At 42.9% G+C, this 14,018-nt stretch overlaps 1 protein-coding gene across 2 annotated transcripts in view; it reads left to right on the top strand.

Annotated features, from left to right (window-relative positions):
• Window positions 1-14,018, top strand: part of Cubn (cubilin) — a 203,737-nt gene that overhangs the window by 104,587 nt on the left and 85,132 nt on the right. For both annotated transcript variants that reach the window (XM_041630831.1, XM_041630830.1), the window contains exons 32-33: window positions 11,471-11,630; window positions 13,424-13,537. In XM_041630831.1, coding sequence (XP_041486765.1) covers window positions 11,471-11,630; window positions 13,424-13,537 — 274 coding nt within the window. The remainder of the gene's footprint in view (window positions 1-11,470; window positions 11,631-13,423; window positions 13,538-14,018) is intronic.

The raw sequence follows: 14,018 nt of genomic DNA, 5'->3' as shown, positions 1-14,018 counted from the left end.
CCCTCCCTCCCTCCCTCCCTCTCTCCCTGCCTTCATCTGTCCCTGTCAGGTGTCCTGTCGCAACACAAAATTAATTAGCAGTGACCCAGATGGCCTTTATAATTGTACATTTTTAGAATGAGAAATTAGAACACATGACCTATTTTTTCTAACTAATACATTTATGCTGTTCAGGGCACAGCTTTGTATAAGTTAAGCCATCTTTTCATATATGATTTAGAAATCACCTTCAGAGCAATGTAATTAAGCATGAAAAAGGCATACAGGTAAACAGGAAAAGAGATCTGCTTCACACAGCGGCCAAGTACACTGAATTATGGGATCAGGAAGTCTGCAGAGGTCTGGAACCAGGTAGGGCAATGCTCTGGTTATGCTGAATGCTTGGCTCTGAGATACAGTTCGTTATCCAGGGTTTCGTGAAGGCCAGCATTGAAACCCCAGCCATCCATCTTTATGGCCAGATGGACACTGGATAGGAAGTGCACCCCGAAGTCCAGTATCTTACACAAGACTCTCCGTAGCTGAAGCTCATACAAAGCCAGTCATTCATGGTGGAGACACCAAAGGCAATTTCTTGTTCCTGTTACTTAGAGCATTAGCAAGGGGAAAAATAACAGCAACCAATGATACTTTTAATAATGATTATATTCAGGGCGTTTTTAGTAGACCTCAAATGTACCATCAATACCATGATAAACTGTGCTTAAATGTCATCCTGTTTTTGTAAAAAAAAAAAAAAAACCAAAACAAAAAAAAAAAAAACAAAACAAAAACCTGTAGTAATTACGATGGTGATAATGGAAATATCAACAATCATAGTTAATAAAAATACAGAATGCTGAAGTCAGAACAGAATACAAATTATTTTAGTGTCATCCTTAAGAAAGAGACAAAGAGGGTCTGGGTCAAGGTGCAGTACACATTACTAGCAGGCCAGGTACTCAAAAAAAGCCCGTATCATAATCCCTGAAGAAAGAATAAGTATTTTGATAAAATATAAAAAATTGACTTCTATTTCTGGTGAACCTGGACTTGAATTATCAATGAAAAAAATGGTAGAAATTTAAATATGGAACGGAAAACGTCCTTGGTTATAAGTGAGGAAGTCTAGATTGATTGGCTGGTTGATAGGTTAGCTCATTCATTCATTCATTCATTCACTCATTCATACATACATTCATTCATTGTTAGGTGCTGAGTGCATGTATCACCCGCTAGGTCCTTGGTGTTGAGTATGGCCTCTCTCTCTGAATGACCTGAGGATCTTGGCTTACTAAGGTCTCTGGGAACCTGGAAAGCTAGGGAAGAGCATCCAGCTTGAACTTGCATTTGTGAGCAGAAAGAGGGAAAGGGTGGCTGCAATGGAGTAAGGACAGCTTTATGTCCCAGTCTGACTCACAGGGCCTCTCAGGTCAGTCTGGGGAATGAATGCAAGTACATCCGGGCTTCAGTGGTAGTCTCGCCTTTCTCTTCTGTGACACAGAGGGCGGCTCATCTAGAAGGTAGGGTGAGCCCGCAGATAGCCCCAAGCTGGAGCCCTGGGAATGAAAGCCAAACTTCAGCATGCAGAGGAAACACATTTAAAATTAAAAATACAGCCATCAGCCTAGTTAAACGTTTCCTTCCTTTAGCGGTTTCTGTCAGGTGTTTATCACTGGATGTACCACTCACTATCATGTAACAACGTGATAAACACAGCCAGTCTCCTTTCACATAACCCACAGCGGGCTGCACCCAAAGGCAGCAACGTGAGGCCTGAATCCCTGCTAGACCCATGGTGAATAATGAGCGAGTGAGTCCTTGCCATCTGTCCTCCTGCTGGGATCGGTGCCTTTTAAGATTTGCAGAGGGCACCTGTGGGATTGTGCGGCACTCTTATTGATGTAGAACCTCATTATTCTAAGGGGCCTGCGAGCTTAGAAAACATGGCTCAGGCGGATTTTCTAGAATTTCATCCCACTATAATGAAAATGAAGGGAAACCAATTTATTTATGAAAGCTTCTATTAAAATGTTGAGGGTACCACACAGAGCTGACCTGCAAGGTACACCAGGAGATGGATTTCAACAAATTTGATAACTTCTCTGTGTTTTCTGTTACCCAGTTTCCAGCCTAGCTTTAACTCTGCTCTGGTTTTGGGGAATGATACACCAGGAGCGGTTCAGGTTAGGCAGCAGTGGGACCTGCTGGCTGGGGGGTGGCTCTGTGTGTTCAGAAGGGAAAGTGGCTTCATCACGCTGTCCCTTCCGGAAGGCTAAGTATTAAAGTGACCTCCAGCTGCCAGTTTAATTGCTTCATTAGAATTTCTCTTCTGAGCCTTAGAGGCTGCGGGTCTGCAAGTTCTTATGGACCTGAGAGAAAATGACGGGGCTCAATGTAAGAGACGGAGGAGCGAGAGAAGCCTTAGGGGAGAGGAAGGAGGGGAGAGGGAGGAGGGAAGGCGGCTGAGGGGCACCGGGCCCCTGGAGGCTGGCCTCGGTTTCCAGCAGCCTCTTTGCTCAGCACAATGGAATGTCTGCCTTGTGAGAATCCGCAGATAAAAGGCGAACAGAGTAAAGGCCCACCCTTCCTCTTATTTGCAGGGAGTCTATGCTAAGGCAAACAGAGCAGGGGCTGCAGGAGGCAAGCAAGCCCTAACTGGTTTGGTTTGGTTTGGTTCTGTTCTGAAGCTTTCGGTGCCTCTCTAAAGGAAAGGAAGCTGAGTTTCTGATCTGAACTGAGAGGACCCCATCTCCAAGCCTCCCTCCGAGGCAGCAGAAGTTGTTCACATTATCTGCCCACAGCACCCAGGGTGCAACAGAGCAGGCGCCTACTACAGCATCCGTAATTTGTCTTATGGTTTTTGTTGCCATGTAGCCCATGATATGTTTGCTTTGAAAACACTCATTTCTCAAAAGGAGCCAAAGGAAAAGAGGAATAACAGATGGCTGGAGCTTCAGGAAGACAAAGGGAAGCGGCCTTGTTTAAATATTTACTGCTTTACTGAGGAATCCGGGCTAGTGGCCCTTCCTTCCTCTCCCTTCCTCCTTAGCCCTCCCTGTTCTCTCCTCTCTCCCCCTTTATTTCCCTTCTTCCCTTTCTCCAGTATCTGCATCAAACATCTTAGTTTGCCCTGAGATGCCTGAGTACCATCTTTAGAAGGTTTGCTTTGTGGCTCCCTTTTGATAACCTGCTTAGCCATTCCCAGGCCCATGCCAAAAGAATCTCCAGCAGCTGTGCCGAAGCAAGGGAGGGAGCTGAGCTGAAGCCACAGCTCTCAGTTCCCAGGCCAGGCTATTTATTGTGTTTTGTGTTTGTTTTGGCTACATCTCTTTAAATGCTTCTTTTTGGGGGGATCTTTACGTCTGGACATGCAGCCGCTACACATCTTTACATCTCCCAGTCTTGCGAAAATGTGAAGAGCGAGTCGTAGTGTAGAAACAGCTCAGGAGCGGAGCCCTGAACTGAGATGGACAGTTGGGGGTTTACCTTGGTGCTCCTTGCAGAGCAGCATGCTGGTAAACATCACCACTGAGGATGTCCCTGCTTCCTTCCTCTCTTCCCTCGGGAAAAGCCGCTGCCCGGAGTCATGTTTCCATATCCTTCCCTGGTTACATTGGTGACTAACAGCACGGACAATATCCTGAGGGACTTCCCAGCTTTGCCATTAGTCTTTGTCCAAGACGGGACTCCTCATCATTGTCATAGTACTTCCTCTCTCCTGGAGCCGGATCTGAAGCTGGGAATCCCATTAGCAGCTACACTACTGTATATAACACGTGAAGGCGGTTTGTGAGTTCTCTCTTCTCAAGGTTGATTTTTTTTTATCCCTTGATGTTGTATGCATGAATGGTATGACTGCTCCATGGTATGGGAAGCCTTTATTGTGTGTAAGATAGAATATCCAGAGGCATCTGGAAGAGTTCAAGCAGGGAGAGAAAGAAATAGACAGTACACGGCCTTCTGACTATATTTGACAAGTGCTATCTGCAAGAAAGGGCAAAATAGCTGAAGGAAGAGAATCAGAAAGCATAGTGAGGGTAGTGGAGCAGGGGCCTAGAACAGTGCCAACAGCCAGGTTTGTGAGAAGGGGAGGGAAGGAGCCTGGCACAGGAGCACTGAGATGAGAGCAGGGACTGGGGGAGTCTGGAGGCTAGCATGGACCTTGGTTATGCTGCCAGGGGCCAGAGGTATGTGTTAATTGGAGATCCATTAGTCCCTTTTGCTGGTGATAAGGGACATGACTCCTTTGGTAGAGGGGAACCAGCTTCATGAGTTCCTGAGGAATGCTGGCTTTTATCCAGCCACCAGGTTAAGCTCATTTCTGGTTATCGGGAGTGCCTTCTGGAGTTTGGGGAACTGGCACTTTCTTTGGCCCTGACAGACATGAATTAGTTCTTTTACCCCTTGAGTGTATTCCCCTTCTCCACATCCCTTTCAGTTTGCTAAGATTTAAAGTTGAAATAGGAAACCTGTGTTGCCAGAGTAAAAATTTGGTGAAGAGTAAGGGCCAAGTGGCCAATGAAGCCAGGGCAGCAGCGAGAGCTGTGCCAGAGAGCCATGATTAGGCCTGAGAAGGGAAATGTGCAGTTACCAGTACACCCGAGTCCAAGGGCACAGCTGGCTTTAGCAGTCAGGGATATAAACTTTAGGTTTATTTATTAGCCTAGACACTGACGGGGCTGCTAGACACCACACAGTTAACTATGCTGGAAATACTGTACCTCTTTAGTGGAGTGGGGTGCATGACAGAGCACTCTGAAATCCAGAGGAGCCCAAGACTTTCTAAAATGTCCTTGTCTTAGTCAGTGTGTTCTCCAAAGGAACAGGAGAGATGAATTTGCCCTTGAGAATGAGGGCAAGCAGGTTAAAGGCAGAAGCTTCTGCCTTCCTTGTCCAGAATTTGAATGAGTCTTCCGACCTCAAATAATCCAGATAAGAGTGGATTCCACTTAAAATAATCCAACCAAGATAAACACCTCCCAGGTGTGCCCAGCTGATTGGCTTTTGGTTAACTCCAAATGAAGACAGCCAAGTTCACAGTTCCTAAGAATGCTTTACTGAAGTTTTAGATGATCAGGAAGTTCCAGTGATTATCTTTCTAAAAGGTCATGGGAATCCCACTTAGCTTCACAGAATTCCTGACCTCTTAATATTCAAGCCAAATGAATGAAACTTGATTTTACCTTTCTTCTTGGTTTAATGATAATCAGTAATATGTCAAGAGGACGGGATCTACACTGTTCTGTGCTACCAGTGAGTATTTGTTTCCAAGTTACTTACAATTTTCTAAGTTTCAAGTTTCCAAGCTGCATAATGGAGCCATAAGAAGAACTTATATATATATATATATATGTGTGTGTGTGTGTGTGTGTGTGTGTGTGTGTGTGTATTTGAGGTACTTACAAGTACCTTATACTGCCATTTTGCTGTTGCTACTGAGTCTCCCATTGTCTCTACTTCTAAAATGATTAGTCGCCTTAGACCTATGGTCTTAGTTGTCTTTTTATATTGTGGATCTTAGGAACACAGAACTGGATGTAGAATCCTCAGCTCTTTGCTTACTATCATTTTAAAATCATAAACAGTCCTCCCTTTGTGTTTAAATACTTAAAATTTAAGATATATAACCATTTTCCACCTTCAATTTATCATTCTAACGAAATTAACTTTTTAAATACATTTTTACGTATTAATTTTGAATATTTGTGTGTATGCATATGGAGATCAGAAAACAACTTGTTAGAATCACCTTTCTCCTTCCACCATGTGAGCAGGTCCTAGGGATCCAAGGCCGGTCATCAGGTTTGTCTATAGGTGTCCTAACCTGCTGAGCCATCTCACCAGCCCCCACTTAACACATTTTGTTAGGCTGCTATTGCATTTATTTTGTTATTTCCAGTAAAAATTTACAAATAAATTAAGGAAACAAAAAGTATAGTGCCACAAATGGAAAGAAAAGCCACACACTTATCCATCCAAGCTTTTCTTCGTGGAAAGCTCACCGTGGAAGTTTTAGAAGTAAAAGATGTGTTACTGCCAGAGTTCAAATTCATTTTTGCCCTGCAGTCATGGGCTTTGGGCCATAAGAAGTGACTGATGCTTCCATCAGGTGATCATGAGCCATTTAATCATTCTAGGGTTATGATCAGAGCAGAAGGGGCACTCCAGGCTAAAGCACTGCTAGAAGCATCCATATCAATCACGTGTTCTTCACTTCTGAAGTGGAGCCAGCAGTGATTGCTTGTCTGATGTACTCTACAAACCTGTAGGGCTGTTTAGCTTGCCTTTTGTGTTTGACTTCACACTTTAGAGACAGCGCAAGGCACAGTGGCAGTTGTTGGGAGACTGAACTGAAAGGTGACACAAAGTCAGGTAGAAAAAAAAAAGTGATCAAGGCAAGATCCAAATACTAAAGCACCCAGGGGGAGCCTCCAGGCATGAGCAGAGAAGATGGAATCAAAGCTACATCAGAGAAAACTGACAGCATATTGAGTCCCTGGGCTGGGAGATAGAAGAGAGATGGAAAAATGTTTTGTCATGAAGATTTGTGCTATTTATAGCTATCTGTTATACAAACAGTACACCAGGAACGCTCTTAATTCTTTTTATTCAATCCTTTTTAATTCACATAATAGTATGTGATAAAAACTAATCTTAGCTCCATTTCAGAGTAGGTGTCTGAACAATGATTAGGAAGCCCAAGAAGGAGAGCAGCTTGTCCCCCAAGACGGGAAACATCACCTCTATTATTTCAATTGCACACTGAAGTTTGTAAAGATTTTCTGCTAAATAAGATTGTCTTTCACTCTAAAAAATATTCTTTCAGTGTTTTAATAGCTCATATTGATGAGTTCATTAATAATGAATATTCACATCAACACATTATATGCAGCTAAGTTAAAAGATTCGCATTGTGTTTTCTCTGACTGCCACTCTGTAAGACTCTGAACATAGATCCCCTCCTCCCAGGACTGTCAATGTCATCAGAAGGGATGTCAGCCTCTCACTTGAATGATTTATCCCCTAATGCCTCCTAATATATGACAAGGGGGACATGTATTAACGTGACAATGGTTGACATTTACTCAACTCTCATGATATTAAAATGTCAACTATGAAAATTCCTAATCCATTAGCTCAGTTCATGCTTCTGGCTAGGGCTCAGGATAGGGAAGGAGCTGAGACATTGCATCTAGTCCTGTATCTGAGACTCTCTGGGCTGTGGGAGAAGCTCAGAGCCCTTGGTCCACCTCATTCTTCTCCCTCTCTCATGGTGCCAGGGAAAGGCAGCTGGGAACTGAGTGTGTGGGGATGGCTGTGCTCTGTATCTACACTATTGTCATTCACTCCTTGGTCCCAGAATATAGAAAAGCTGGCATGACAGCACAGCAGTCACAGGGACCTCTCTCCCCTGTGAAGAGCTTTTTACTGTTGAACCTGCTTTGGCTTTTTTTTTTTTTTTTTTTTTTTTATAATCCATCTCATGAAGGAGAGGGTAACTTTTTCTTAACTTAAGGTTTTTCTCAACCCAGCCCTCTGTTCTTAGAAGCTACAGACTGCCGTATGTTAGACATTAAAACATCTCATATTTACTGGCCGTTACGTGCCAAGTTATGTACTTTTCCTTTCTTTTTATATACTAAAAGTACATTTCGGCTTAGCAAGTGTGTATGCTCGAATCTTATAATTTTATACCATCCCCAGTCCTTTAGGAAGGGACCCCCTTTCCCACAGAAATGTTTACCACTTACCAGCTCTGCCTCGGCTTACTGAGAGCTGTGCTAATTGAGTCCATGAACATGGTGGCTGCTTATTCTTTTGTGGATTCAACTTCAAAATCCTTACTTCATTAGTGTCACCTAGAAGAAAAGAGTAAGTTGAAAGTCTTGTCTTGTGTGTATACCGCTCTGGCATTTCCTCCTTAAATAGCAGACTGAAAAATCAATTCCTAAGCCTGGTCTTGGCAGCAGACTTAAGAATTACTTAGGCTATATGAATTCCCGCAGTAATACAATTTGCTAGTTCTGCTTTGGGAGCTAAGTCAAAATAAGGGACCATACATATTGATAGTTTTGTGACAGCAGACCTTTAAATAGGCAGAAACAGTTTCTCATAATTTCTTTCTTGCAGTGTTTCCTTGTAACTTTGCAAATTAAAATGTGAAAATATTGTCTTAATACTGCAGATGTTGAAGACAATCTCAAGTAGAATTGATATTTCAAATGCAGTTTTAAAATACTGTCTCATTGCTAGTCTGAGGCTTTGAAATTTTACAGAATGTTAATAACTGGTTATTTAGCCAGTGTCTTACTCTTGTAGTTTAGGGAGGGCTTGAATTTATGACCTCATATTGCAGTCTTCCAAAATTCTGAGGTTACAAGCACATGCCAATAAGCCAGCTATCATAATTGTTTTTAAAAAGAAGCGCTGTTCTGTGGAACTTGGTGAGTGAAGTCTCATGCTCACTAGCTGTGTGATCTTGGATAAGTTACTGACTTATTTTGAATAGAGCATAATTTCATAATAAATACTCTTGTCTCACTTTATTTAAAAATAGCCACATGTTGGGGATGAACTTGAGACATTTGCTGTCATGCTTATAAAATTACAACACATACAGAGAGAGATACACACGTATTTGGTTTGCTGTTGGTACACAGCTTCAATTCAAGGCCAAGAATGGCCTGGGAAGAGAGTCTCAAAAAGGGATTATCTACATTGGCTGGGCCTATGGGTATGCTTATGGAGAATTCAACTTAATTAATTGATACAGGCACCAGCTCACTTTGGGTGGCACCATTGCCTAGGTAAAAGGTCCTGAACTGCATAAGAGTAATCAAGTTGAGAACAAGCAAGAAAGGGACTATGTTCTTTTCTTGAATATGGTGTGATTAGCTGCTTGAGGTTCCTGCCAGGACTTCCCCCAATGACAGACTGTGAGCTGGAATTATAAGATGAAGTAAATCCCTTTTTCCCCTAGATTGTTTGCAAAAGTATTTTAGCACAGCAGCAGATATTAAACTAGAAAATTTTGCCTTTTTAAATGTGGGCTTCTAAAAGGATCAAGTTTCTATTCTTTTGGGAGTTAGTATATACTTCATAGAGTCTAGTACTGAACTGAAGTTTAAGAAGTTGAGCAAAGTAAGAGGTTTGTTTGTGATGGCTTATATGTTGTTTTGGCAATTGTTTGTCTAAAAGAAACAATCGTATTAGACTGGGAACAATATTTATTTATTTTGAAATTTTCATACATGTATACAATTTATTTTGATCATAATCATCTCAGGCCCCCTCCTACTTCTCCTTTATCCCTCCTCTCAACCTACCCCAAACAACAAGCCCTTTGTCGTTTGTTTAATTAATAAGTGTATAAGCTGACAAGATGACTATTCCATGGTATGGTAAAGAAGGTTTTTATTGTAGATATAAGAGAGAGACTACCCAGAGGCCTCTGGAAGAGCCCTGAGCAGAGAGAGAAAGAAGCAGATTGAACATGGCCAACAGACAGCTAAAGAGGGGAGAACAGAGAATAGAGAAACCACAGTAAGAGAGGCAGGAGCAGAGCATAGAGAAAACATCATTGAGGATAGCAGGGTTATAGGAAATCCCATGAGCTGGAAGGAGTTTAGATGAGGCTAGGCCAGAGAAGGGACAGTATGCTAGCATGGGCTTTGAAATATGTAACAGGTACTTGTGATACTGAGGGAGTCTGGAGGTCAGAATGAGCTTTGATATGCTGGCAGGCACCACTGGTAGCCATATATCCCCTCTGCCAGAGTAAGGGAAATGACTCCTTTTGGTAGTCATTTCTCTTCAGAAAGAGAAATGTCCACAAGTTTCTGAAGAATTCTAGCCTTATCTAATCACCAGAAATCGTCTTATAGTACAGGCTGAACTCATTTATGGATATTTTATGAATATCTGGAGTGCTTTTTGGAGCTTAGGGAATTGAAGGGTTTTTTTGTTTGTTTGTTATTTTGTTTGTTTTTGTTTTTTTCTTTTTTGGACCTGACAATAACCAGCTGAATATAGGGCTGCCCATGCATACATGAGCATAGAGTTATACACTAGAGTGTGAACAAGGTCCATATCACTGGAGAAAACTGACTCACTCCTTCCCCTTAGCCGTCAGCTGCACCCTCCTTTATCTACACTGGGATATTTACTCCCTCGATGACGTGCACGCCTTCTGCAGGCGGCCACAACTGTTAGGGTTCATGGGTGAAAAGACCAAGTCCTGTCCAGAAGAACCTGCTCCACAGCTGCCCTCCCAGTCTGTCCTCTTCCTGGATATCCTCTGTGTCTGGGGGAGAAGGTGTGACACAGAAGTCGTATGGCTAAACACTCTCTGCAGAAAACAAGGGACAGGTCAAACTGATCCGAACTGAAAATCATATTTTGAATTAGCTAGAAGAATATCATTCAATTTAAAATGATGCGGAGGTTTGGAGAACAGATAATATGAACTTTACTCCATTGGCACAGAAAGTGTCTTGGGGGAGTGCCAGCACAGTACTGGGCAGGGTCAGAACCTAACACATGTCTTTGAATGGGTATTTCCTAAACCAGGTTAATCCTACTCACGTTATTAGAAGAATTCTGCCGTTTTTCTTGTTCATTGTCTATGAGCCTCTGCGGAGCAAAGGGGTTCAAGAATGATGTTTCTAACTGATGGAGGAAGGTCAATGGTTAAAAAAAATGAAGAAACTGCTTGGCTGGCCCTCATAGGTTAAAACATAGGTGGGAGGAGTAAACAGAACAGAATGCTGGGAGGAAGAGGAAGTGAGCTCAGACTCCACAGCTCTCCTCTCGGGGGCAGACGCCTCAGAGAGACGCCATGCTCCCGGCTCCTGGGCAGACACACGTGATGAAGCTCCGACCCAGGATGGACGTAGGCTAGTATCTTCCCGGTAAGCGTGCCTCGCTGTGCTACATAGAATATTAGAAATGGGCTAGTCCAGGTGCGAGAGTTAACCTAGAAGAGGCTAGATAGAAATGGGCCAAGCAGTGTTTAAATGAATACAGTTTGTGTGTTGTTATTTCGGGCATAAGCTAGCAGGCGGCTGGGGTGCTGGGGACGCAGCCCCACTGCTCCTATTACAACATCTAACAATGAATGGTTACTCGTTATCTCTTACTTGTTTTGCTTTTGTGTTTAACTCTGCATCAGACATTTTCACTACACATTGTGGGCATGTACTGATGGTCATGGGAAAAGGAGGCCTGTGAGGGTCAGGACTTAGGAGGTAATAATGGGCTTAGAAGAAAACCTTACACTGAAATCTTTAGATTGTCTCTAGAAAATGATCAAATGCTTAGATATGCTACCAGGAACTCTACAGCAAGACGATGAAATAAAGCCAGTTGTTCTAGATCCAGTCAATGCAATGTTTTACTGGTTCGTTGATATGCAGATGGTCCACGGAATATGGGCCTTTGTAGATGTAAACTTGCAGTATTGAGAGTTTGCTGTTTTCTGTCTTTGTAGACTTATGATGGCTCAAGTTCTGCAAACACCCGTGTTGCCAGTGTGTGTGGAAGACAGACGCCGCCTAACTCCATCCTCTCGACAGGAAACAGCCTCTTTGTGAGATTTCAGTCTGGCTCTTCCAGACAGAGCAGGGGCTTCCGAGCTCGGTTCAGGCAAGGCAAGTATACTGTGGGTCACCCGAGCCCTAGAGGGCTGTAATGACGCCAAACTTCAGAAGCTGATCAGAGTTTAATATGCAAATGTTCAGATAGGAAGACTTGCAGGTGTTCTAGATGTTCCTACATTTTACATGTCTCTGCCTTAAATGATGTCTCAGGATCTGTGCATCTCTTAAGCACTGTGTTTTTAGAATAACATTTAATGGTATAGCACCAGCGATATACAAAAGAAGAATTAGCCAAATTAATTTACCTAGCACCTTTCCAAGGAGATATACAACTGTAAGACTTGTTTGTAGTGTAGAGTCAGATTCTGTCTTCTTGGAGCGCTTTACCTCATTGCTGAATCCTATGGCTTTCCATTGCTTTACCTTCACGTCACCAGTTCTCAGTTTCCTCTCTCAAGCCTTTTCACCAGATTTCTCTCAGAGATTAATCTCTATCAGTTGTCAGACATGGAGTAACCCAGAACTTGTAGGGATAGTTAATTGGTTTGAATGGGGCCTTGATTTTTATCTAGATGGCTCAAATCATTTACTTCAAAAAAAGTTTAATTAAAAATATTGGGCGTGTGTTTATTTGGGTGTGTCATGGTGTACATATAGAGGTCAGAGGACAGCTTACGGGACTCAGTTCTCCCCTTTCACCATGTGGGTCTTAGGGATTGAACTCACGCCTGCAGGCTTGACGGCAAATGCCTTTCCCCGCTAAGCCACCTTACTGGCCTCACCTCAAATAAGGTTAGCCTGTTTATTCCACGTGTGCCTATTATCAGCTGTACTGGTAGATTTGCTGGTATCACATTAGTAAAGAGTCCTAGATGAAGAGTATTTCTAAGTCAGTCTGCCAAAGGTGCACTCTCAGAGACATCAGAGCAAGACACTAGTGTGAATGTCTGCTATTCTCGGTGATTTCAAAGAAAAAGCAGTACTTAGTGCTATTTATTTTTTATTTTACACTTAACATTCCTTTAAGTGTTGCTTCAGAGTAAAAGTACCCTCCTGTCCCTCTGAACTTTTATAACAGCCTCCCCAAATTCACCTATTCCTGCTCCATTTTTCTCCCAAATAATTTCCAGGAGACACACTATGGTCACACTGATTCCTTGTGTCTGTCCTGTCTCTGTGTGGCTTAGTATACGAAAGCCACTCCACCTGTTAGCCACAGTCTCCAAACCAGCCCTGACCCTTTTACAGTGCTGTCGCCGCCAGTACTGTTTAGGCCTCTCGTGGTTCAGTCAAGGCTGTATAAACATGGCCCCTCTCCTCACCCATGGCTTTGCTCAGGCTGTCCACTCCCTGCACTGTTCTCACCCTTCAGGTCCTGGTTCAGTCCTGCCTCCCCTGGAGACGGGGCACTCAGCAGTGAGATACACTCTCCTCTCCTTGTTTCCACAGAACATTGAGTTTCTCTGGTTAACTTGCAATCATCTTTATAAATTGAATGCTTTCCAGAGAAAATAAAGTTCATTTGTGAACAAATCACCTTTCTTATAATTTACAAGGAAACAGAGGAAATGAATCAAAGCCAGGGTATTGATTGAGTGATTCAGACAATTTACAACCATTTAATGTATTGTTCTATGCCATAGCCCCACTTCCTATAATTGAAAAATATTATAACTGTAAAGTATTTTCTCATTGTCTGTCAGATGGTTTATGTGTAACTTCCTTAGCAGAGAGCTTTCTTGGCATTCATGGTGGAAATAAGAAGCCTTTTCAGTTATCTAATAATTGTTTGGTGTCATTGGTCGACATCAAAAGTATATGACATGTGTGTTTTTGCTTCTCAGAATGTGGAGGCCACATCATCACTGACTCTTCCGATACTATTTCCTCTCCGTTGTTCCCTGATAAATATCCAGACAATCAAAACTGTACCTGGATACTAGAAGCTCAACCTCCTTGTAAGTAACAAGAATAAAAAGGAGAAGAGTCTGGGGCAAGGGATCCCCTTAGGAGGTGTGGCTGTCAGCAGAACCCTTAGCTCTTCAGTGGCAACAGTTGCTGACTGGCCTCTTTTAGGGAAGGCCTGGTTCCTGGAATGCGTGGAAATAGTCATTTTCTAGTCAAGTAAGCAAACCTGTCTAAACTGATTCATCTTAACTTAAAGGGAGTTTTAAGGCTGGGTGTGGTAATCCTAGCACTCTGGAGGCTAAGACAGAAGGATTATGAGTTGGAGATGAGGCTGGGCTCAACAATAAGGTCAAGCCAGCCTGGGTAATATATGAGACGCCGTCTCTAAAAATTCGAAGGGCTGTCTGTGGAGCTGAAGTTATAGCTCAGTGGACTGAGTGCCTACCTGTCACCAGTGAAGCTCTGGGTTTGATCCCCAGAACTACATGAGTCGAGAGTGGTGACACATGCTTGCCATTCCAACACACACTG

This window comes from Microtus oregoni, unplaced genomic scaffold, assembly GCF_018167655.1.
Source record: "Microtus oregoni isolate MIOR12 unplaced genomic scaffold, Mior012 000035F_ref0000213, whole genome shotgun sequence".
Lineage (NCBI taxonomy): Eukaryota > Metazoa > Chordata > Mammalia > Rodentia > Cricetidae > Microtus > Microtus oregoni.
The sequence above is the reverse complement of the archived record's forward strand: the minus strand, read 5'-3'. Positions and strand labels throughout refer to the sequence as shown.